Here is a 25,026-nt window from a genome sequence, read left to right on the forward strand (position 1 = left end):
ACGTCAAGTGGTTTCCAGATGTTGAGACACGAGGAAGCCATCACATTCCAATCTACCTTAACATCAAAGGCTTGTTTAGTTGTGGTCCACAGACGATCATTCAAGCCGTCCAATGGACCAACTTCAAAACTGACATGGAAGACGCTTGCAGCGGTGGCCTACGATCTGGATTAGATCAAACAATTAGGAGCACAATGCGAAACGCAACTCGCACGGTGACGATAGCTTCCACACGAAACGACTTTGACATAGAGTTGGAGTGACTCCGAGCGCTTCGACGCCGGGCGGAGCGTCGGTATCGGCGTACAAAATCAATTCACGATCTTAGGGCAGCCAGGAGTATGCAAAAGAAGATTCGGCGTCGCATGGAAAGATTAGCGTCGGAATGATGGACAATGTTTTCCCAGTCACTAGACCTTCGCAAGCCACTCTCACACATTTGTAAAACGGTGCAAGGTCTGCGTCACCCTACGGAACAGCGTTTTCCATTCAAAGCGCTCGTGCTATTTCAAAGGATGTCGCAGAAGATTTCTGTGCGCATATCGCCAACAAAGCCACTAGTCCAGATTCTCCAGTGAGAAGTGACGTCCCCGGTTGCCGTGACTGCCACATGGACCTCCCTTTTACAATAAAGGAGCTCGAGGCAGCACTAGCTCTCTGCAGGCGTTCAGCTTCTCCGGGCCCAGATGGTATTCCGTACCGAGCCTTGTGCGACCCTGGGAAAGGTGCAAGGAGAGAACTGTTGAGCCTTTACAACAACTCGCGGCAGGATGACAATGTCCCTGACGACTGGAAAGTAAGCCGCTTGTTGCCCATGTTGAAGCAGAGCGAATCCTCACTCGAACTCGCCTCATACCGCCCAATAGCACTGGCCAGCTGCGTAGGGAAGATAATGGAACGGATGATAATAGGCCGCCTGGAGTGGTATCTCGAACACTACAAGATTTATCCGAATTCTATGGCTGGTTTCCAATGCGACCGCTCTTCCTTTGACAATGTCGTTAATCTAGTTTTGTACGTTCAGCACGAAAGATCTAGTAAGCGACTATCTACAGCTTTGTTTCTAGATGCGAAAGGCACATATGATAATGTACTACATGGAGCCATTTTGGGTGCTCTTGCGGTGGTTGGCCTTGGTGGTCGAGCCTTTCGGTGGGTTTCGAGTTACCTGGCTGCAAGATCATTTTTTGTGTTAACAGAGAATGGCCCAACTACGCGACGCCATACTTCCAGGGGCGTTCTTCAAGGCGGAGTTCTTAGCCCGACGCTATTCAATCTTGCACTGATTGGCCTTGCTGAATACTTGCCAAGTACGATTAAAATATCAATATACGCAAACGACATCTGTGTCTGGACTTCGGCAGTGACACGTCCTCAGATACGTTCCTGGCTTCAAAAAGCAGCCACTATGATTGCCAACTACTTGTTGAAACAAGGTCTCAGCATACCACCAGAAAAATGTGCACTGGTGGCCTTCCCTCGCAAAGCAATGACCCCTTATGTCATCTCAATCTGCGGGTGACCCATGTCTTACGCCAGAACCCACTGGTTTCTAGGCATCATTATTGATAGGGACCTCTGTTGGAGTCCGCATGTGGCCTATATGAAGAAGCTCCTGGCCGCTATTTCGCAATTGTTCAAGTTCCTGGCAGGAAAGACGTAGGGGATGTCAGTAGACGCAATGATGAAACTCTACAGAGCCATGATTTTCAGTTTCCTGAGATATAGCTTGCCCGTGCTTAGCAATACCTGCAAGACCAATGTTCGTGTTCTACAGGCAGTACAAGCCCAAGCACTGAGAGTGTGCCTCGGTCTGCCCAGATGTACGTCAACAGAGGCAACAATTGTAATTGCTGGTGACTATCCGATACAAACTCACATTGTTTTAGAAGTCCTGAGAACGCATATCAGACACTTCGCACGTGCTCATTGTCATCACCTTGCACTGTTGCCTTCAGAGACGCGCCAAGCATCTTTCGCTAAAATGATTGTGAAGTACAACGAGAAACTTCCCTCGGGCTTCACTCCGGCATCCAAACCATCGTTACCCCCTTGGTGTCTTATTCGACCCACAGTGCATCTTAGAGAACCAGGGATCCGGAGGAAATCTGAGCTTTCGTCACCCGTGCTGAAACAATTGTCTCTTCTTCTTTTGTACGAGAAATATTCAGACAGTGTACATATACACACCGATGGCTCCATGAACCGCCAGTGTTCGTCAGGTGCAGTTGTTGTCCCGGCAAGAGGCGTTACCATCAGCTTAGGACTGACCACTCCACGGCATCTACAGCAGCGGAACTAGCTGCTTTTCGCGCTGCACTTTGTGTAATCAATCGGGAACCACCGTAACAATGGTCGATTTTCAGTGACTCAAGAGCTGCCCTCATAGATTGTAGGGCAGCTCTTGAGTCACTGAAAATCGCACTACGTCGCGGACTCTCAGCACTACGTCGCGGGCCGTACGAACAGCTTGTTTTCAAAATTCAATGCCTTCTACTTCACACTAGAAAGGGCATCATGTGACGTTTCAGTAGCTGCCAAGTCATTGCGGCGTCATAGGGAACAAACATGCCGATATTGCTGCGCGGGCAGCTCTTGAAGGAACACGAGAAGAAGCCATACCACTTTCGCGGACCGATGCTGTCAGTAATCTTCGATGACTTGCACGTGAAATCACGCTTTCACTATGGTGCCCACCAAGCAACGAGACGAATCGTCAACAACACCTGTCCTCTTTGATGGCTCTCCGCATGCCCACTGGGCACGACCGAAGAGAAGCCACCCTTCTTCATCGCTTATAGCTAGGAGTGGCATTTACAAAATATTATTTCTTTGTCATAGGAATCTCCAACAACGCTCTCTGCGATGCCTGTCATTGCGAAGAGACGCTACACCACATCCTGTGCGACTGTCCGCTGTACGACATGCAGAGACAGTCACTGGCGTTTGTTTTTGCGCGCATTGACAACAGCCAAATGTCGGTGGACACTATTCTGTCAAGTGCCCGAGAGAAGACATTGCAACAGAAGGCGACAAAAGCTCTGTTGAAATTCCTACGCGACACGGACTTGAACAAGCGGCTATAACAGCAATGTCACACACCGCGAAAAACAAGACTGGACTATGGGCGTGCGAGCATGTGCTGCCGAGTGTGCTGTGTTTATCTCTCTGCCCTCTCTGCTCTCTATCTTTAATCTCTCCCATCCCCCTCCCATGCGCAGGGTAGCCAACCGGCTGCCTGTAGGCTGGTTAATCTCCTTGCCGTTCTTTTACTCCCATTTTGCTTTCTTTCCTTACCAGTTCTGTCGATGTTCATCGCAGTGTCGAGTAGACGCTCTAGAAACCTGTTTTGAGCTCGCGCGATGACTACTGCTCCACTCTTGGGCCGTGTGAAGCTTTTGTTTAGGCGCCTATAGCGGTAAAGGGACAAGGCAGCTTTGCTAATCCGTACGCAAAACACAACTGATCCCACGTTCTGGCAGAACCATGAATCTGAGATCTTTCATATTTTGCAACGATTCTATTAGGTATCGGGTTGTTTTCGAAAGTATACGTAATTCCCTGTGTAAGAAAAAAGAACTGCATGTTAATAGTAAACGCATTCTTAATCTTTTTATACCATGTCCTCTTTGCTGACCATGATTACTTACACGCATTTCAGATTTTCGTCTTCTTTTCCTTAATTTTTTTCGTATTGTAGTTTATAACCTAATTTGCACAGTCATCAGTAAGCTTAACAGGAACGCTCTACAGCGCGTCCTGAAACAGTTTGACTGGTGCTTGCGCCGCGTAGCTTTTCGTTCCATTGTCCAATGCATACCGATTTGCTATGCAAGCATACCGAGGTACTATGTCGGCAAAAGAGCCCAGCGCTTTGAGGCTTGCATGAGTCAAACTTATCCAGGTCTCACGCCGGAGCATTCCTATTACGCTTGCTGACGACTTCACGTATGAATGACGAGTTGCCGATAAAATGTTTGTTTGTGGATGATTTGCGCCAAGGAGAGACTTCCCAAGGAGTCTTGGGAGAGACTTCCCAAGCCAAGGAGAGCCGAAAGTGCAGCGCCGGTTGATCTATGGTGGGCGCGTGAAGTGGTGCTACCTAACGGGGACCTTCCACAAGAGCTCCGCCTACGCAAGAAAGATCTCATACCCTTGCTCAAATGAAAGTTTTTTTTTTTCTCTGTCTCTCTGTTTCCCCAAAGAACAAGCACTCAAATAAGTCGAACCCAGCACCGATCGGTGTGAGGTTCCCTAATGGTGGCAACCCATTAATATATACTCGCGAGCGTTGCAATTCGCACGAAAACGAAACTCCCGACAGACTGCAGTTACAGGTTCGACTTGTCCTGGCCGTTTCACGGCCGCATCAGCATGCAGCCATCGTTTGTCAACCCGTTTGGCCAGCTCATGCATAACTGCCGACCGCAAGCGGGAACAGCTTGTCGGAAAAGCGCGACGTGAGTTCCACTGCGTATAAAAACGTTCTCACCAACCAAAATACACACACCTAAGCGACAAGAAGATACCATACATGCAGACGATCATTATGTTTAGGCTACAAATGGTTGTGTCTAATATATATATATATATATATATATATATATATATATATATATATATATATATATATATATATATATATATATATATATATATATATATATGTATATATATGCAACCAAGCAAGTACGTACGTTGCCCCGCCGCGGTGGTCTAGTGGCTATGGTACTCGGCTGCTGACCCGCAGGTCGCGGGTTCGATTCCCGGCTGCGGCGGCTGCATTTCCGATGGAGGCGGAAATGTTGTAGGCCCGTGTGCTCAGATTTGGGCGCACGTTAAAGAACCCCAGGTGGTCGAAATTTCCGGAGCCCTCCACTACGGCGTCTCTCATAATCATATGGTGGTTTTGGGACGTTAAACCCCACAAATCAATCAAGTACGTACGTAAAACGACGGATCGGTGCCCTCTCTCCATCTATGATGACGTACACCCTTACACGTGTCACGGAACGTGCGAAACGAACACGTGGCTTGCTGCTCGCGTTCGATAAATCGACCAATGAGCCGATAATGGAAGCCATATGGCCGGCTGTGCGGTGGCACACAACATGGCGAGTGCGAATAAAAAAAAGAAAGACAGATTACGAGAAGGAATGAGGCCAGTTTCGCTTGGGTAGGTCGAATAGGCAACGCTATTTCGCACCCAACGTTATATTTTGAACTTGAAGGACATAAAATTTGTTGGAAATAAGATCGTTACCCTTCTAATGCTTGCATTATGAAAGAGTAACTTGAAAATTTTCGTCTTTCGACTTTTATAGTACGTAAGACTGAGGTGGAATAACATATGCAGAATTTTTTTGTTACTGTATATGTGGAGATGCAGGTTTATAAGTGGCTCGCCATGCAAAGGGGCCAGCCGTATTAACGCGACAGCGTTAAAGAGCTCATGTTGTAGAAATTCCGGTGTCGGTGTCGGTGGCATCGTCGTTGTTTGTGAGTGAAAAATGGTCATCTTGTGCGTGGCTGAGAAATCGAGAGGGACGCAAATGAAATAAAGCATGCTTGGTGTGAGCGAGATTCGAACCCGAGTGGTTTGCGTGGGAAGCCGGTGCGCTACCACAGGGCCACGCGTCTCCTGATTGATTGATTGATTGATTGATTGATTGACATGTAAGGTTTAACGTCCCAAAACCACCATATGATTATGAGAGACGCCGTATAGTGGAGGGCTCCGGAAATTTCGACCACCTGGGGTTCTTTGGTGTGCACCCAAATCTGAGCACACGGGCCTACAGCATTTCTGCCTCCATCGGAAACGCAGCCGCCGCAGCCGGGATTCGATCCCGCGACCTGCGGGTCAGCAGCCGAGTACCTTAGCCACTAGACCACTGCGGCGGGGCCACGCATTTTCTGAGAAATACCGTGAAAAAAAAGCTTCCTCTGTTTGGACATGCAGGGAAAGTAAGTTGCATATTTGACAAACACGCGCGCCCTGCATACATGGTTCAACATGCAGCATGTAATATCGCTGTAATAATATTGCGTGGTACAAGCGTGCAATGTGATTGGGCGTCAGAACATGCGCTTATCATGAATTCGTGGTTTAACGTGGGGCCACCCACACAAAAAAAAAACACATGTTACTGTGTTTTTTTTCCCGCAACGCCACGTAGTGGGTGCGTAGCGTGTTAGAAAAGATTTCACGCGCACAATCGTCTCTAGTTGAAGCCGTGCTACTCATCACATGGAATGCAGGCGTATGCGAAAGCTTCACTGGAACAAGCCAATTACAAACACTGTAAGCAGTAGTGACATGATATCGCTGTCGCTTGCAACTCTGAGAGGCAAAGCTTGAGTGCCTCCAAATTTTGTTGCTGAAAAACGAAATCTCACTTTTTATAGCTATTTTTTTCAGCGTGATGTGTGGTATAAAGCTCAACATTCACTTCCCAAGTTCAGGCAGAATCGAATATTTCACTTAGTGAACCTGGCCAGCGATATCTACATGCAAATGGCCGCCTACAGGCTTGCCTGTTCGCATAGTGAGACTGTACTTTTCTTTCATGCTCAACTTGTCGACCAGCCCACGACTTCCGGTTGAGAGTTTAAGTTGCCGAGAAAATTGAAAGAGCAAAATAATGACTTCAGCTGGTATCAACTCGCATAATATCTCCGTGTACTCACGCAAGTAATGGGAACATTGCCTCGTGTACTGTTTTTCGCCCATCATGATCAAGGATTCAAAACTTACTACCACATCCCAAATCCCGAGAGAGTTGTGCTGCATAATCTCGGAGGCCGTACTTTATATGGATTGCACAAAACTGTATAAATTGCAGCATAATACGTGTTTTTTAGAGTTGTACTTCTAAGTGAAATATACGACTTTCTATACTGGGCTTTTAAAAGAGCGATATATAGAAATGCTGAATTTCGTCAGCGATGTGCCCACCGTGCCAAATATGGCTTATACCAATTTCCGGCTGTATACTATAGCGTAAAAGTTAGAGAATGTAATCACGGGCATGAATTTGTAACGCCTGAGATATGCCGAATACTCTTTATGTGCTTCTGCGGTGCAAACAAGGTTACAAGAAAATAGCAAGCGCCGCAGTTCGCATGCTGAACTTGCATGAGCAGTGTGGAATATTTCACATCTCTTTTTCATTACTACTTCACCAACGTCAGAAGAGCGCATAAAATTTTTCTGGTGGTGCCACGCCATCTCCACTAGGTCTTTTGATAATTATTATGTGGGGTTTAACGTCCCGAAACCACCATATGATTATGAGATATGCTGTAGTGGAAAGCTCCGGAAATTTCGATCAGCCGGGGTTCTTTGGCGTGCACCCATATCAGAGCACAAGGGCCTACAGCACTTTCGCCTCCATCGAAAATGCAGCCGCCGCAGCCCGGATTTGATGCCGTGACCTGTGGGTCCAGCTATAGGTCTCTTGCGGCTTCATTAAAAAGTGTTAGTTGCTACGTGCAAAATTTCGAATGATATGCAATAAACGAAAGTGCATGAGCCTTAGCATTTTACACTCATCGAGATTCAGCCGCCATGGCCGCGATGTGATCAGAAGTCATATATCATAACCCTAAACCTAGGCGGTGGATGCTGTACCGAACATATCACGAATTTGCAAACATCCTTCGACTGCATGCGATCAAAGCGCATTCAAGAAACTATCATACTCGCAATGTCAGAGTGTTTAAGCAAAACTTCCTGTGAATCTATGTTTTCAGAGACGCTACAGCATGTCAAAGTACTCCACAGATGACAGCCTTATGACACAGCTAATCTCATGCGATTGGCTAGGGTATATCGCAAATGAAAGAATAACTTCCCCAGATATAATTCCCGATATTTAACTCACTGACAGAGAGCGTACTTCCAATAAATGTGTTTTGTATCTGAACAAAAACTTGCCTGAAGTCATCGAAAATCAACAGTAACGCAGCATTTGCACATTTTCACGCAGGAAAGCAATCAAGCAACGCGTTTCGAGTGCGAAACGTTGCGCGTATATTTCTTAACCTTTGAAAAACACAATGCGTACGTCACACGACGAAGTAATCTAAATTAAACGTTTTTCCTCCAATAAAGCATGCCTCAGCAAGGTGGAGGGCATCTCTAAACGCGAGGCAACAATACGCTGTCGGCGTAAAGACTGCAGCGCTTCATGACTGGCCAGATCGGAAATACCGCGGCGCGTCCCCGTCAACCCTAGTCTGGCCCACGGGTAGACCCCAGAAGTTGCACTTCTCCGGAAAGACGCCGTCGGGCTGCGAGCACCCGAACGCGTCGGAAAACTCCATGAGGTGCGTAAGCGGCACGTTACACCTCTTCTCGTCGGTGCTGTACAGGCCACGCCGCCCTCTGCGACCCCGCCGGGAACCCCCGCCGTCCACGTTGTCCGGCGAGCACAGCTTGAAGCAGTAGTTGAGGAAGAACAGCTGTTCTCCCGAGAACTCCAGGAAAGTGGGCGTCTGGCCTCGCTCCCGAATGTACGACCGGTACCGGTACGCCCCCAGGGCCGCCGGGAGCGAGGCGAAGTCGGCGACGTCTTCGTCGGTGATGTCGACGTCACCCCCGCGACCGTTTCCGTAGGCATGTGCCAGGCACCCGACTCTGTTCTGGTACTCGACGAGAACGTCGGGAGACCACCAGGGCCGGAGCCTGCCCCGGGCGTCCCTCTCCTTGCCCCGCTCGTCGAAGCCGTGCATAACTTCGTGGCCCACGACGGCACCGAGGCCTCCGTAGCTGAACGCGGTCCACCTCTTCTCGTCCAGGTACGGCGGTTGCATGATGGCGGCGCCCACGAACATGGCGTTCAGCTCGCGCTCGTAGAAGGCGTTCACCTCGAGCGGGTTGAAGTCCCGAGTGGCCACGTGAACGCCCGCGGTGAAGCTGGTGAGAAAGAGTCGTGTCGCGGAGCGGGCGGCGCTCAGCGACGTGGAGAGGAAGTCGTCTTGGATGGCGAAGTCTGCGTAGTGCTGGTCCAGGGCGTCCTCGTCGACGAGGTAGGATGGCTTGGCTAGCACTTCGTCCATGGTACGAATCTTGGCCTCAGCGGCGCTGCGAGTGGGTTCGTCCATCCACGGAGTGTTGGCAAAGATGGCGCTGAACTCCCGTCGGACGTCCTTGGCGATCTTCTTTGCCAAGATCTGTGAGTCGAGCGAGATGCGAGCGATATATGTGAAATCAACGTGAACGATTAGTTGACTGAACGTATATGGCAACCTAAGTTCACAGGGTAGAGTACAAGGATATGTGTAAGAAGACGCGGAAGACATGTCTCCTAGGCCCAGATTTAACCAGCATGTGTGGAAAAGTTTAGAATTAAAAAAAAAGAACCACCTGGCAACTACAAATTAACATGGGTCTATTGCTGCTTTAAACACCACACGTAACTGAAATTCGTTTTGTCATTAACCATTAATGAATCAATACGAAAATTTCCTTTCGGAATAAAAGGTTTTTCTTCTCATATACGTTAATATTCACAACATACCGACAACATGGCTCCTACCGCACGAAGACGATAAGCGAGAAAATGCGTGAAAAGGTCCCGCACCAGCTCACTGTTACGTCCGATTTTGTCAAGGGTGTTTGCTAAAACCTACGTGATTGTTCATTAGTAAAAACTGCTTAAGTTATGTTCTGAGAAACCCATAGTCTAAACATAGGAAGTTTCAGCATATTTTAGTCTACCAATGCATCCAAAAATGTCAAGGACTAAAATTCGTGACTTCACACTGACCTTCATGCTCTCGAGTTCCTTGCGCGAAATTCAAACATAACTTTAACATTCGATCGCTTCTAGTTGTAGTCGGGCCTCGTGATGGAAAAACTAATGACGGCTCAATTATCGAAGAACTATTTCAGTCTTTAACATTATTTAACAATAGTACCGACTAACGCCTACTTTAGCGCTTATTAATAGATGGCGTTCATGCCAGATACGAGGTGTGATTACCGCTCTGGAGATCACGTAATTCAAATGCAAGGAAAAGATAAACTGGCAGAGTGGAAGCTGCCACCCCTCACCTCAGCATCTGGCGTCGGAGTGTTGTTGAGAAATGGGTAGGCGGCCGCCAGCGGCATGACATCGACGACGCGTCGGAAGCAGTCGCGCACGTAGCTCGGTTTGTCCTTGAAGACGAAGGTTGCCGCCTTGTAAGACGCTCGCGGAGCCAACTGTCGAAGCAGGGTCCAACCGAGGAACATGGGCAACAGCAAGGGGTCGTCTTCATGGCTCAGCAATTTCCCAACCTCTTGCAACGCGGCGGCGTTCTCGACCTTGACGTGGTGGTCATGCTCGACTCGGGTGTACGGCTTAATCTGCTTGTTCACAGCGTCCACCCAGACCTGCGGGTCGATGTCTGGAACGAGCATCGGCAAGTCGTCATAAGTTATGGCCTGCGCCGGCTCCTCTTCCGTCGTCAGGGCGGCTATGATGTGTGAGTCCGCCTCCGTAATCTCGGCGGACAATGCTTCGGCTTCGGAAGGCCGGAACTCCGGCAGAGCCTGCAGTTGGGTGAGGAAAAACTCTTCCAGCTTGCCCGAGTCCCGCAGGATGTTCCTCCACTGAAGCCACGAGATGAGCCCGACGTTCCTGCTGATTTCGACGGTTAGGCGTCCACCGTCCTCATCATAGTCAATAAAAAGGTTGACTGTGAACAAGACGTGTATCTTCCAGGTGAGCGACAGCTCGACCATGGAGGCCACCAAGGATGGAGGGTCCTGAGCTTCCACATAGGGAAACCCAGTGTACAGCTTCATGAACTCGGCCAGCTTGTCCGTCTCGAACTTCCTGTCGGTGACGACCTTCGTGCAGGACTCGAACATTCCATACGCTTTTAGCACGGCCGAGTATCTCATACTGTGAGTCGAGCCAGACTCCAGTGGCACCGTTCGTCCCACCAGGAACGGGTGTTCTCGCTGTCTCGCGCTTTGCCCCGGCAGCGAGCGAGACGACACGCTGTCGTTTCGCAAGAGCTGAGCTACGTCGAGAGCAGCGGAGCGGACGACGAGTCTTCTAGCCGGTGACTTCGCTTCCCGGGCTTCCTTGGCTGCACGTTCGAGGGCCTCCTGCGCGTCGAGCATGGTCTCTTCAGCCACCTTGTCGGCAACGCTCCGGTGACTGTGCGAGTGGTCCCGAATCCAGCCGTCGCAGACGAAGTGGTAGAAGTTGTCGCACGGGTGAACGCTGCGCGTGATGGATGCCTCGAGCAAGCGCGTGAAGTTGGCGCTCTTGCGACCGCTGGTTTCCGTTGTGGGTTCGTAGAACAGCAGGTACCAGGCCAAGGTCGCGACGAGGGCAACGACGCATACCAGTCCGAAGGCAACCAGACAGAGCTCGGTGTAGTCGGCGGTGACGAATTCCGCTTCAGTCTCGGAGAAGGTGCTGTCAGTGGTGTCCCCCGAATCCTCTTGGGCCATGGCCCAAGATGGCGAATACGAGGTGGGCGTTGGCTCAAAGCAGGCTTCGGTATCTGGGGAACGCAGTTCCACGAAGGAAGCTGCGGAGTCGTTCTATATTTCTTTGTCTTCAACGCAGTCGCGTCCAGCTTGAACGTCGAGAAGCTCAGTGCGACCTGTCAGTGAACGCGACGCCAAACACGGGCTTGTCTCATTCCGTCCAATCGTTGATCTGCGAGGCCTAGCTACAGAATGAAGGTCGCGTGAGACGAGACGCTGATGATGCTATTGCCCACGTGCCAAAGCACTATGGCACGTTCCAACGAAGAAGATGGTCTAAATGAAAACATCCAATGGAATTAACGTGCTTAGCTCCAAATTCGCAATTTACGATTATAAATTCTTATTCTTTATGCTGAATCTTATCAACAGTCATACTGTTCGTGTGGGTTTGTTTTATTTTAAATTGTACTGGTTCTTCTTACAATCTAAAGATGAGTTTGACCCAGTAACGTGAACTAAACATCAGTATCATACCGATTCATGTAGCAATGACAACACTAATAAAGAGGAAATAACGCGAAGGAAGAAAAATATAGTCAACAAAATTTTGTTTTGCGTGGCGTGGCACCTGTGGGGAGCACATACAAGGGTACGAATACGCCAAAACTTTGTTTCATTGTGGCGTATACATTATTAAAAATTCCAAGTAAGCATTTTATAAACAAATTTCTACGTTTCGAAATCAGGTCACTCCTGCGGTATGAAAATAACGTATGAACTGGCGAAGTGAACTAATCAATAAACAAATATTTATTTAATAAATGTACAATTAAGTCAATATTGCTACGCCCATAAAATATATCCCATCACTCGTAATCATTTGGAATGTGTAAGACTTTCGTTCAATTGTTCTCCTTCTTTGTGTTCTACAGAGACTCCAGGTGAGGAGTCTCATCTGGAGTCTCTGTAGAAATAACACACAACATCTTTTACCTGTAACTTGGTGACACATTTTTTTTTCTCGCCAGACGGGTGGCGGGGCTTGACACGTACGACAAATGAGTAGCTTCGGACGGGGCGGGGAGGTGAGGAAAGTATCCACTTTGCACCTCCTATGCTTGCTTAAGAGGGCAGGTGTAATTGGGGGCTATATAGCAGCCGACCTGAAAGAAAAGGCGCAGCTTCCCCTGTTCTCCACTGGCGCCTTAGCTGCTTCTTATGGCGCAGTGCAAGAAACGGCTAGTGACCTTCAGCCCGAGAGCGAACTCAATTAGGTTGTGCTCAAGTTTTCATTGCAGATTCCGTGAAGTCCTCCCACCCCCATTCCCGCCCTAATGTTCAATCGATTCAATACGACTCATCGTCATCGCGACTGTCATCCTCCCCTTATTTGATGGCTCAAGGCAAGCAAGCACCTTTGATGGCTCAAGCCAGATTGCGCTGTACACTTCCACAACCAAATTATTGCATTAACAAAGCTCGACTCAAGGCGTCACCACTGTGCATTTTTGTAACGAAATTGAAACAATTGAACATTTCTTTTTACTCGGTAGTCGTTACTCTTGTCAGAGAAAAAGATATTTAGAAGCCCCATTACAGAAGTAAGAAATACAAGTAATTGTACCAGTACTTTTATCACTTGGCGGCACTCCATTTCGTTACTGCCACCGAGATATACGCTCCACTGTGTTTGACTGCATCAATGCAACTAAAATATTACCATGCTAGTGAACTCTAACCTTTTCAGATCTTTAGTTTATAATTCGTAGCTATGTCTGTCAGGAACAAGAGATGGTTTGACCGCTTGCTCAGCAACCATTTTCGTTTATTGGCAGTTTTATCTCTATACTAATTTTTCAGATTGACTTTAATTTCATTTTAGTTTCAATTAGGTCCCCTGCCGCCCGGTTCTTGGCCCATCCCCCTCTGTGGGTGAGCGCCATCTATCCGAGGTCATCAGCATCAGCATCAGCATCAAACAGCTGACCTGATCATGCGGAGTGGAAACATAAAGAAGACAAGGTTTCTGAAGAGTCGCATCAAAAGGCGGTGTGAGGTATCCACTCTCGACGAAAGGTAGTGTGCGTTCTTGCTTAGCGAACGACATCCACTGTGAAATAACCTCGTTCCGCAGTTTCGTCACGCGAAAAAAAAAAGCTTCGAAACTGAGGCAATCGTTGCGAACTCCGTAATTCCTTCTGGCACTACAATTAATCAAACTGGTGCACATGCATTTATTTGTGACGTTGCGAGATACGTGCTTTGGCAAATAGCTTGAAAAAATATTTCCATAAAACTAAAACATTTCAGTCCACCTTATTTCATGAATAATAAAACCAACAAAAGCATGGGAGACAATGTCCCCTGTGGCTTTTTTCTTTTTTTGGGGGGAGGGGGGGGGAGGGTTCTGTTTTGCGCAGGTTCCGTAGTATGCCTGTTGTAAGCAGCCCATATGTAGATTTTCATGAGGAATGATGTCCAAAGTGAGGTGTGGGCCGTAGATCCACAGGAGACCACATCAAAGGGAAATAGCTCTGAATAGTCCCACATATGACTAGCTTACTCGGCGACAACTTTGCTTAACAGTACTGTGCAAGCTACAGAACTAAACCGCATGTTGGCTACCACGCCTAAAAAGTATACTTCAAATTATTGATAACTTTGTCATTTATTTTGCTGAAATAAATATTGATTCATTATGGATTCCCGACACTTGTAGGACCTCGTACGTAAGATACGTTTAATCTTCCCTCTTTAAGAATGGCTTCCTTTTATTTCATTTTTTTTTATAGACAGCACCGCTATTCCAGCACATCCGTTGTCCAAAGCAAACATGACATCCGTAACTTGAGTTGGTCAGTGTGCAGGGGCAAACGCGCTGGTAAGTCCCTACAATGTAGATTGAAAACTCGGATTGTCTCCCTTGATGAAAATTTTCTGTACACGTTTTTCTAAACGCGTTATGATGCGAGTGACCCAAATCGAAATCAGCCGCAAGCAGCCTTATGCATACTTGCAAGAGGAGCAACATGAATTTGCTTAAGCCCCACCTTTGTAGCTTTCCCTCTACTTCAAAGTAAGCAGTGGCCGTGTACAATGGCGCGGTGCCTTCATGTTTCTATGCCACAAACAGGATATCGCAGGAGCCGATGGCATACTTGAAACACATCGCCATTTAGGCGAAAGTAACGCATGCCTCATGAAACACGAGGACACAGTCGATGGCGTTGGCGTTTACACGAAGTGATGAGTCACTCTGACGTCACCGCATGACGTTCGCGCTTGGTCAATGTGAACCGACGTCTCAGGGAGGGCTGCGAACACACGTTAGGTGCTTAAAAGCGTCTGCAAAAAGGCACGGATCAATAAAATCAGCTGAGACCAGTAAAGATGGTTCTTGCCTTCGAAACACCTTTGGCAAACGCAAGAAAACCGTGAAACCTTTTACTCCACTCTGCAGCACGGTGCTCAAGCTCTCATTGTTAACAGTGTAGGCTCTTATATAGTGTTGTGGCTAGAACGGAATGTGACACGCTTGCCGCAGGAAGCATTAGCTCGAGACTCTGATGTGAGTGGGTAACAAAACCGTCAAAGCCACTGTTGCCCAATGTTAATGATCGCCACGTGCGGGTGTCTACATCAATCATATGGGTATAGTGCACCCCGTAAAGAACACACAAAAGAGAGAGACGCACACTTACACAGCGCTCACGTGGAACTTTGCAAGTCAGTGCAGTGTGTGTCTCTCTCTTATGTGTTCTTGTCGTGGTGCGCTATATTCATATGAACGATGAACCCGAACCAAGTATAGCGCGGCAACGTGCCTTAGGTAGTCTACAGATCTGGACACGTTTACCTCGCACTAGAGAGACGAGCTTAGCGTAGAAGCCGCAAGTCAACACAGACAGATCAGTGCCACGTATAGCCACTGACAACGTCGATTTGCCATTTGCTGAAGCTACTGCACGAAGCGAAAAAAGTATTTGCGTAACTCTAATGACCCTGACTCGGGTGCCCGAAGAACGCGAGCTTTCGTACGGGCAGACGTTCCTTCGACGTGGCATCTCTGTTGCAATTGACCAGGGCTACACTATTATTAAGAAAAAAGTGTGTTCACACCAGAAAACTCTGTGTGAAACCCCTGAAACTTTTTTTCCTGCACCACGCGCAAATAATGCCGGAACGAAGGATAAACTATTTATTTTGAAAAAGAAATTTCGTTTCTAGCTTTAAAATTCCCCAACGGGAGATCTCGTAGTTCTGCGATATATAGAGTGAGTTAAGTGTCTGCTCGTGGCGCGACGACACCAATGTACTTTAACCGACGACGCTGCGCGTATTGAAAGCATACTCGTTTTGCACTATGCTACGCGCAATAACTCATGCTTATGATGATGACAGGGATATGGAGTCGGAACTATATACCTGCAATAAAGCCAAGCGGGAAGGCCTCTATTCAGATGTCAGTCAATGCTAGGAACAAGCGCTCACGCACATTAGAACAAAAGGTTGCAGTTGCGACTGGTTTTGCGAGTGACATTTAACAACCCCTTTGAACTAACAGATCATTGCAGAAAAAGAGTAACAGAAGCACTAGCATTCCAACGCACAGCGAAAGCGAAAGGAACACAGAATACACAATGGGACACGAAGCAGGCTGGCGCGGCAAGCAGGTGAGGTCATGTCATGTCGGGGCACGCGTGTATTGGTGTGTAATCGATATTCTCTACATTGTCACATGGCGCAATCGCTTTGTCTTGTGAAGTATAAAATAGCGTTCTGAGGCGACATAACCATGGCACATGACGTTTTCGAATCGGGTGGAGTCGTCAATTTTAAGTAGGTGTCACTTTTGGGCCCTGCGTACGTCCGTAGATCAACGTGCACAATCAAGTCCTCAGTGCAGACTTAAAACGAGGCTGGCAACGTAGAACCGGGGAAAAACAAACGAGCATGGTCCATAATAAAATTAGTAACAAAAATAACCAAACAATAATCCGAATAATTCTCCTAATATCGCTAGAAACGCTTGGGAAACGTGCCGCTACCACCCACGACCAGCTAGAGAGGACGCCACCGCGTTCAACTCTCACCAGTGCGCCGGCACTTCTTCAGCATTTCTTTGCTACATCTGAAATAAAAACAACCTGACGCAATCTCTTGCAGGCGACAGGTGACAAGCAGGAAGTCTTTAGGTTTTTAAAGCGCAGCGCAAAGGGAGAGCACACGTCGCACAGTTGGCGCAGTTGCAGTTCTGTTCGTGCAGGGATAACCATTCACGTCGAACTCGAGCATTTACGCAAGCGGTGTTTTTTTTTATTAAACACAACAAAAGCAAGAAAGTCTATACGAACAGAAATGGCAGGGTGTCATAGTTACGGGCTTACTATGGCTTTACAGTTGTGCAGCTGCATTTAGTACAGTATTTTAAACCACATAGGTTTTTTTTTGGGGGGGGAGGGGGCAGCATAAGTTGGTTTTGAATTATTATATGGCATGACGTAGTCACGTCGCGACGTAGGTTTAGGTGCCACACTCTAAAAAAGTATCGAGTAAAAAGGGTATCTTTTTGTCCCACAACAATAATCGTCATCAGGCTTGCGTGCGCTTCCTTTCTTGAAAACTCGGCGCTGGCCCTTTTCCTATCGAGAATGCAATGTAACCCTGATGATGGGCATGTCGATCGTGTCCAGAATGTACCGGGCGCGGGGCGATAGCGCAAGGATGGAACGCAATATAGATGACGATTATTGTTGTGGGACAAAAAGACACCCTTTATACTCGCTCTTTTTTAGAGTGCACTGCGCAATAACTTCCTTCGCGGACACATAATTCTTCAGCGTGCAAACAATGCAGTGATCCTACTGAAGCAAGCAGTGGTTCTCCTGGCGTCTGCTACGCTCGGACCGTCCGCTGGCTGTGGCACTGCAGCTGTGCCGGGTCCTGCTGCGTCGCCCTGCCTCTGCTCGTGGGACTAGTAGCCCACTACGCGATCGGAGGCCGGGGCCTAGACGCCACTCCCTATTTCAGGGGCGGACGCCTCAGCGGAAGCATGCTTGTAGACGTGTCTCAGCAGCCCACCCTACTGGCGTCCCTGAACCGGTCGGTGAATCCGTGCCACAACTTCTATCGCTTCGTGTGCGACGGCTGGCTTGCACGCCAGGGCGACAGGCTCTCCCTACTTGAAGAGGTGAGCAAGTGGTTCGCATTCACTTATCCTGATCAAGTTACAGTACACTAACCTTCGCGCATTTTGCATCACTGCATTGTTTACAGCCTCGCAGCGAATACTAGAAAGCACTACATTCGGTTACAACCTAAGAAAAAAATGTGAGTGCCCCACAAAGCCATTTTTCTCGCTCGCGGAGACAGTTTGCAGAAGTTATCCATTGAACAGCGCTTACATAAAACACTTCTCAACCATTTTAGACGGTCGATTTCTCTATACAGACCAGACTTGTAACTTGCATTGAACATAGAATAGACGATAAAGAATAGGCTGCAGCAACTGTCTTTCCCTTGTGAAAAGCACGTACGGCACTGTTCTGTAGGCGAGCGGACATCTTAAAGGCAAAAGTCTGTGATGCATAATCAAGCGCGAAGATTGACACTCGGTGGCGTCGGTGTTCCGCGAGGTCGCCGTAAGCATGACTCACGCCAAACACATTCCGGGGCTGAAGTCGTTGATTGATTGATTGATTGATTGATATGTGGGGTTTAACGTCCTCAAACCACCATATGATTATGAGAGACGCCGTGGTGGAGGGCTCCGGAAATTTCGACCACCTGGGGTTCTTTAACGTGCACCCGAATCTGAGCACACGGGCCTACAACATTTGCGCCTACATCGGAAATGCAGCCGCCGCAGCCGGGATTCGAACCCGTGACCTGCGGGTCAGCAGCTGAGTACCTTAGCCACTAGACCACCGCGGCGGGGCGGGGGCTGAAATCATCATGACAACACAGGTCACCATAAGTGGTGACGTCTCCAAAGTCACAGAACACCATAAATGATGACCTCACCATGGCGTCTATTTGACACTACTTACAATGACGGCAATGGAGAACATCATCACACGAGGAACTCGTCGATTGGTCAAAGGTGGGCCAATCACAGAGGCCATGCAAAAATCTGATGAGGTGCAGAATGCTTGCAGCGTTTTCGATCTCGAAGGCCGTACAAAAGCACGTTAAGTGCAGAAAGATTATTTTTAGTATTATTGACACGATTACTTGATGCATGTGCCCCTAATACTCTTGGATAAAATTAAGGCGAAAAAGACGAGCAACCAGACGAAGAAGCCAACAGGACAAGCGCTTAACAGGGCATGCGCGTGTATTGTAGCTTTCTTCATCTTGTTCCACGTGTCATGTACTGTAGCTTTCTTCATCTTGTTCCACGTGTCATCGCACTGTGTCTGTTCACAATATACCTAACAGATACCTAACAGTCTATACCCACGGTATCGGTTAGGTATCTGGGTATATATACCCAGATACCTAACAGTCTGCTCTCCTTAACTAATGTTCTGTCCCAACACAGCTGGCCCTGACAGCCCAGCGGAACGCGGCCACCATTCTGAGGCACATCCAAGTTCCCGCTGTAGGGTCAATAAGCGCCGTGCACAAGGCGGCTTTGCTGATGCAAAAGTGCCTCCTCTCGTCACGGTGGCCTCCGAGACCCGAAGCGCTGCTGCAGTTCATGGCCAGTGTGGGACTAACGTGGCCTCAGCCGACGACCGTGAACACGTCAGGTCTCATCAGCCTCATGGTCCGAATGTCTATAAGGTCAGCATAAAGACTGGCTTGTTCATGCACCAGTCAGTAAACTTCAGTTCAAATTGCAAGCCAGGCGATAAAATAGGCTTACGGACAGACGGACAAATATATATATATATATATATATATATATATATATATATATATATATATATATATATATATATATAATTAGGGAGAGAAGTGTATACCTAAGGGCTCGTATTTCCGTGTTTTAACACAATATTAATGAGATATAACAGACAGTAATGCCAAGGAATGTACAGGGGAAGTTATTAGAACCTATGGAATGTAAATAAGAAGAAAGAGGAAAGAAAAGTGGATGAAAAAATTACCAGCTGTGAGCAGGAATCGAACCTATGACCTTCGAATAACGCGTTCGATGCTCTAACCACTGAGCTATCACAGCGGCCGTCCCTCCATCCACTTTTTGGGGTTTATATGTGAATTTAGAAGTAGGTGTGACAGTCATCGCCATCTATAAGCCAACGAACGAGTGTGAAAACACTCTTATTCGCATGTTTGGCGTCACGTAGCACGTGAACTTATTATGAGCGGGCAGCTGAATAATTGTCCCTCTTATACAACCTAAACACACCAAGTCTGCCAGTATGAGACCCTCGTTCAATGAAAATAAGGGAGAGAAGTGTATACCTAAGGGCTCGTATTTCCGTGTTTTAACACAATATTAATGAAATATAGATTAGATTTGTGGGGTTTAGCGTCCCAAAACCACCATATGATTATGAGAGACGCCGTAGTGGAGGGCTCCGGAAATTTCGACCACCTGGGGTTCTTTAACGTGCACCCAAATCTGGGTACACGGGCCTACAACATTTCCGCCTCCATCGGAAATGCAGCCGCCACAGCCGGGATTTGAACCCGCGACCTGCGGGTCAGCAGCCGAGTACCTTAGCCGCTAGACCACCGCGGCGGGGCAATATTAATGAAATATAACAGACAGTAATGCCAAGGAATGTACAGAGGAAGTTATTAGAACCAATGGAATGTAAATAAGAAGAAAGAAGAGAGAAAAGTGGATGAAAAAATTACCAGCTGTGAGCAGGAATCGAACTTGCCATTGAACTCAAAATGGTTATAATTTAGTTTGCCATTGAACTCAAAATGGTTATTGAATTCAAAATGGTTATTCTGAGTTCAATGGTTATTTCAATGGAGTTCAATGGTTATTTTGAGTTTGAGTTCATTTTGAGTTCAATGGCAAGCATTTCCTTCAGGTCAGTGGCACTGCAATGGGCACGAAAATGGCCCATTGTTTTCGTTCGCCTACCACTTGATAACCATTGAAGTGAAACGGACGAAGATTAAAGGTAAAAAAAGCCGACCGACCCATTAACGGGAACCCCTTCCTTTACGCACGCCGCATGCCGACCGACCCATTACGGGGAAACTCTTTCTTTACGCACGCCGTCACGGACCCTCCCGGCACCGCGGCGACAATCTTGGGTGGCCCGACACACGTCGAGAACTGAACCGCACGTGATAAGAAACGTATGTGGACGTACACGGACAGTTGGTTTCGTTCTCAGTGTTGACAGTGGTTCTTCCTCTTGTTTACTTTCTTTCTTTTCTTTCTTTTGTTCTCCCCCCTTTTTTGTTTTCTTTCCTTTTTTCAGCTCCCTCTCACTCTCCCAAACATGTTTTAAGGCGAGAGGGATGCGGCAGCAATGAAGTTTGGAAATTCATGTCAGTATATCTCATCCCCTGATGAAGGGAGGACCCCTCCCGAAACTGTTGGGAAATAAATATATTTATCCTTGTTGACAACGCTCCCGTTGTGCATATCCCATACCTTCACGAAGACTAACTGGCCCATTGAATTATTACTCCCACTATATATATATATATATATATATATATATATATATATATATATATATATATATATATATATATATATATATATATATATATATATATATATATATATATATATATATATATAGAGAGAGAGAGAGAGAGAGAGAGAGAGAGACATAGATAGATAGAGAACATAAAATTTGGTGGTAAGGTGCCTCTATAGCTTACGGGAATACTAAGCGCAAGAAAACAAGACATTCACAGTACGAGAAAGCAGGACGAGCCTAGTTTGGTACATGGCCGTTATCTATAGTAAATACGCACTGAATTTTCTATCGGTGGTACCGGTTACGAGTTTCAAAGGCCCCATTTTCAAAAACCACCGTTAACCCACATTTAGAGCACCGTTAACCCTGGTGTAAACTTGACCGCCGCCCTGCAGCTGGGACTTGAACGCTGTGTTCGAGCTGGAGTTGCTGCCGACTCCAAAGAGTGCCGGCGGAAGACCACGCTGGGTCCTGTCAGCCAGCACTCAGCTCAACTCGTGGCGTCAAGAGCGGAGGCGTCTCGGACCCGAGTATCTGACCCGAATACGGCAGTACGTCGAAGGATTCTCTGACGCGCGGGTGAGCCAAGCTTTAGAGCATTGCCATAGCAAGGTGTGACGGGAAACTCGAACCTCCTACCGCCTCTTGTCACTGAAATGTTGCAAGTTCGCATGACTGACACACAGTCTCACTTTCTTTAGGAAGAAAACCTTAATGACCCGGTTATCTTGTATCTGCGCTACGAGTTCGGACCATGCCAATTTCTCCTTGATTTTTACTAAAATCAGTCATTCAATCAATGCGTTACGGTGTCCATAACACCCGTTTATTTGCTGGCACGATCTGCAGTGTTCGTGCTCCTTAAAGTTGCACTAATCGTTTTCCTTAGCAGGGACCTCTGCGCCTTCCTTAGCAACTAAACTGAACAATGTTCCTAAACGTCCTGGTTTATATGCTGTAGGTATGTACTGGTGAAATGGAGCTGTTTTATACGTTTCAATAGAAAGACAGTGTTGAACCGGCCTTCACGATAGACCAACTTTGTTTTAAGAGGTACCAATGCGCCCCCTTATGAGGCTCTGGCCGCTTTTGTACATGGACAAACTCCATAAAAGCAAGACGGTGTGTTATTTACAGCTAAGTTGTGAAAAAACTGTTGTGCAGGTCACCAGATCACTAGTGGACTCCATTTTCGAGGCCGATGACGAAGTGCTGCGAGTCACCAACGTGTATAATGGTGGACGAGAGTCGCGGACCATTGACAAGCTCTATGAAGTTGCACCAGAATTTCAGGCAAGCAGTCAGAGAGTTCGAGATGGAGGTGTTAGATACGGGTTTCTTCATCGCGTCGGGGAGGGGAGGCTGGGAAGTACCGAAACTATGCAGCAAACAACGAGGTACGCCAGATCATTCTTTGGGGAATGATCGTCTTAAGAAACGCCGCGCATCTTTGAAAAACCCTGCAGCAATATACTCGCCTAGCTGCTCACCGTAAAAAATGGATGCTATCACTTGTTTCATGAACATGAGATCAATATTCGTTGAAAAGACCTGATTACTCGACCGCGAGGTAGTGGAATCGCCCCGCCGCAGTGGTCTAGTGGCTATATAAGGTACTACGCTGCTGGCCCTCAGGTCGCGGGCTCGAATCCTGGCTGCAGCGGCTGCATTTTCGGTAGAGGCGAAAATGTTGCAGGCCCTTGTGCTCAGGTTTTGGTACACGTTAAAGAACCCCAGGTGGTGGCCATTTCCAGAATCCTCAACTACGGCATCTCTGATAAATCTTATGGTAGCTTTGGGACGTTCAACCCTACATATCAAATCAGATAGGGGAATCATACTGCACTTTAAAAGGGGGACATGGCTTATTTTGGAGTTTAAGGCGTGACGACGACAATGGACAGAGGAATGATCATACACGTGAGGCGTCGTAACAGGAGGATTATTCCTAATAGCATTTTCTGGAAACCTCATCTGTGTGATATGAACTCTTCCTTTATCCGTTGGGGAGGTGGCGCCCTTCACATCAAGGTATGCCGAACCAACACTCTCAATCAGCTATTGCGACAGTCGGCCATGCCGCGAATGCGCTGTACAATAAGAACCGTCTTTGATAGACGCGTACTTGACTCTTAATCGTTGGGACAGGCGATAACCTAAATATAAAGCGTTGACAGGCAAGTTCACATGAACGTTTTTTGAAGCGTCAACAGCACGCTCAGAACTAATATGTTATTTTTGACACCGAGATTGAAAACGGGAGATAAGGGGGGAAATTCATGGAGGTGAAGCAGTGGCCACCGACCTCATGAATGAGTACTAGCTTGCTTAATTCCAAATGATTACTATTGTTTAGCCTTAAAAACGCAGAATTTCGCTAAGTTTGTGTCACAAAACATGAAGTGCACTAGACAAAAGAGGCCGTGTTGGCTGTGCGCAGGTAAACATTGTTTGTGTTTTTTTTTCACCTGTTGCCCTTAATAAATTTTGTGACGTTTAACAATTTCTTAACATATCTTGCTTAGAAAAAAACTAAGAATATTCTGACGCTTTAAACTACAGCACTCCATGAGAGACCTATCGACATATTTAGTTAGATACTTCTTTATGTATTTATATTTCTGAATCGTAAAATATTTCCCTAATATGCGACCAATTCTAGTGACAGGTTGGCTAACCCCTTGTCAAAAAGGACCATTTCATAGTTTTGGGTTTGAGCTTTCTTGATGTAAATTGTGTTCATAATATCCAAATACACGTAACTGCCAGCGCATGGCCGCGCAAAGCGTTGTTCTCAACAAGGTTGTCGTCCACCATCTGGTAAGCTCACGTTAGTATAACTGTAGCTAAATATGGCCTCCAAGAATCAGCGGTGCGTGGATCGTTGTTCCATCACGGAGGCCGCGTTTGTCCACTGGCATTTCTTCGGGTAACCCGGGGTCTTTTTTTGTAAATGCGTTTTCTCACCGGTCAGCTTGATTCGCCTACGATATCGCCCACATCGTGACAAGCTGTAATGTTCTTCGGTAAAAATTTGAGACCTATGCACGACCTTTTTTGTTAATTTACGATATTCGTTGATGAATTTCAGACTTACGTGCACGTGCCAAACCCCAGTGGATATACTTTTTACTATATCGGAACTACCATTCACATAACCCTCGTTCCAGAGATGTGTTAAAGCAAACGTTCAGGAAGCATTAACCACATCGTCTGTCTGTGACAGTGGTCAAGTGGTCATAGCACTAGACTGTGCACCCGAAGGTGCTGAGATGGAAACCCAGCCGCGAAGACCGTATTTGCATGAAGGCGACGGGGCGTGTTAAAGAACATGGAATGGTCAAAATTTTCGAAGCCTTCCACTATGCCCCCCTTCCCCCCTCATAGTCACGTCGTAGTTTTGGGACGTGAAACCCAAACAGTTGTTATTACCACCCATATCTACGACACAACATTAGAGTCGATACTAGCGAAAGTTGTCATGTGCCCAATGAAATGGTAATATTTCCCGAACTTTGTGAATAGGCTACGCTTTTGTACGGCACGTCCATCGTCTGGTGTACTCGGTAAGCTCTTTCACAACGCAGACCTCGGAATGGTTGTACGCCATGAACGGAGTGACGCGGCCGCACTTCGAGGTAAACGGAAGTGACGTCATCAGCGTGTCCAACGTTCGCTTCCTGGCGGCGTTGCAGCGCCTCCAGCAGAACCTGAACGCGCAAAAGCCGCGCGTCGTTCCGATGTACCTGAGCTGGTACACGCTTCGCACCCTGGGGTGGACCGTCGCACCGAACACTCCCGAGTGGCAGCAATCGAGCGGAAGCGAGCAGCAGCAGCGTTGTTTCGGCACGGTGAGTTTGCTAAGCCAACAGTACTGGATGCCTCATTCAACAACAAAATCGACGATGGACTTCTGCGAGATTTGGTGAGATCCTGACGGTA

General features: G+C 47.4%; 2 protein-coding genes across 4 annotated transcripts in view; both read right to left on the minus strand.

Annotated features, from left to right (window-relative positions):
- LOC142767355 (kinesin-like protein KIF19) overlaps positions 1–25,026 on the minus strand; it is a 155,347-nt gene that overhangs the window by 70,393 nt on the left and 59,928 nt on the right. The window lies entirely within an intron of this gene.
- Positions 8,191–11,455, minus strand: LOC142767145 (neprilysin-1-like). Its single transcript, XM_075868363.1, has 2 exons — positions 10,061–11,455; positions 8,191–9,177 (listed from the first exon to the last, which is right to left on the minus strand). Exons 1-2 carry the CDS (start codon positions 11,453–11,455, stop codon positions 8,191–8,193), a joined length of 2,382 nt encoding a protein of 793 aa, XP_075724478.1.

The sequence above is a fragment of the Rhipicephalus microplus genome, chromosome 7 (assembly GCF_043290135.1).
Source record: "Rhipicephalus microplus isolate Deutch F79 chromosome 7, USDA_Rmic, whole genome shotgun sequence".
Taxonomy (NCBI): Eukaryota; Metazoa; Arthropoda; class Arachnida; order Ixodida; family Ixodidae; genus Rhipicephalus; species Rhipicephalus microplus.

Bases quoted from the DNA above. Each gene is read 5' to 3' on its own strand.
- LOC142767145 (XM_075868363.1), bottom strand. From the start codon at position 11,455: ATGGCCCAAGAGGATTCGGGGGACACCACTGACAGCACCTTCTCCGAG. The intron at 9,178-10,060 runs GTGAGGGGTGGC...CTCGACTCACAG, and splicing joins CTCCGACGCCAGATGCTGAG to ATCTTGGCAAAGAAGATCGC.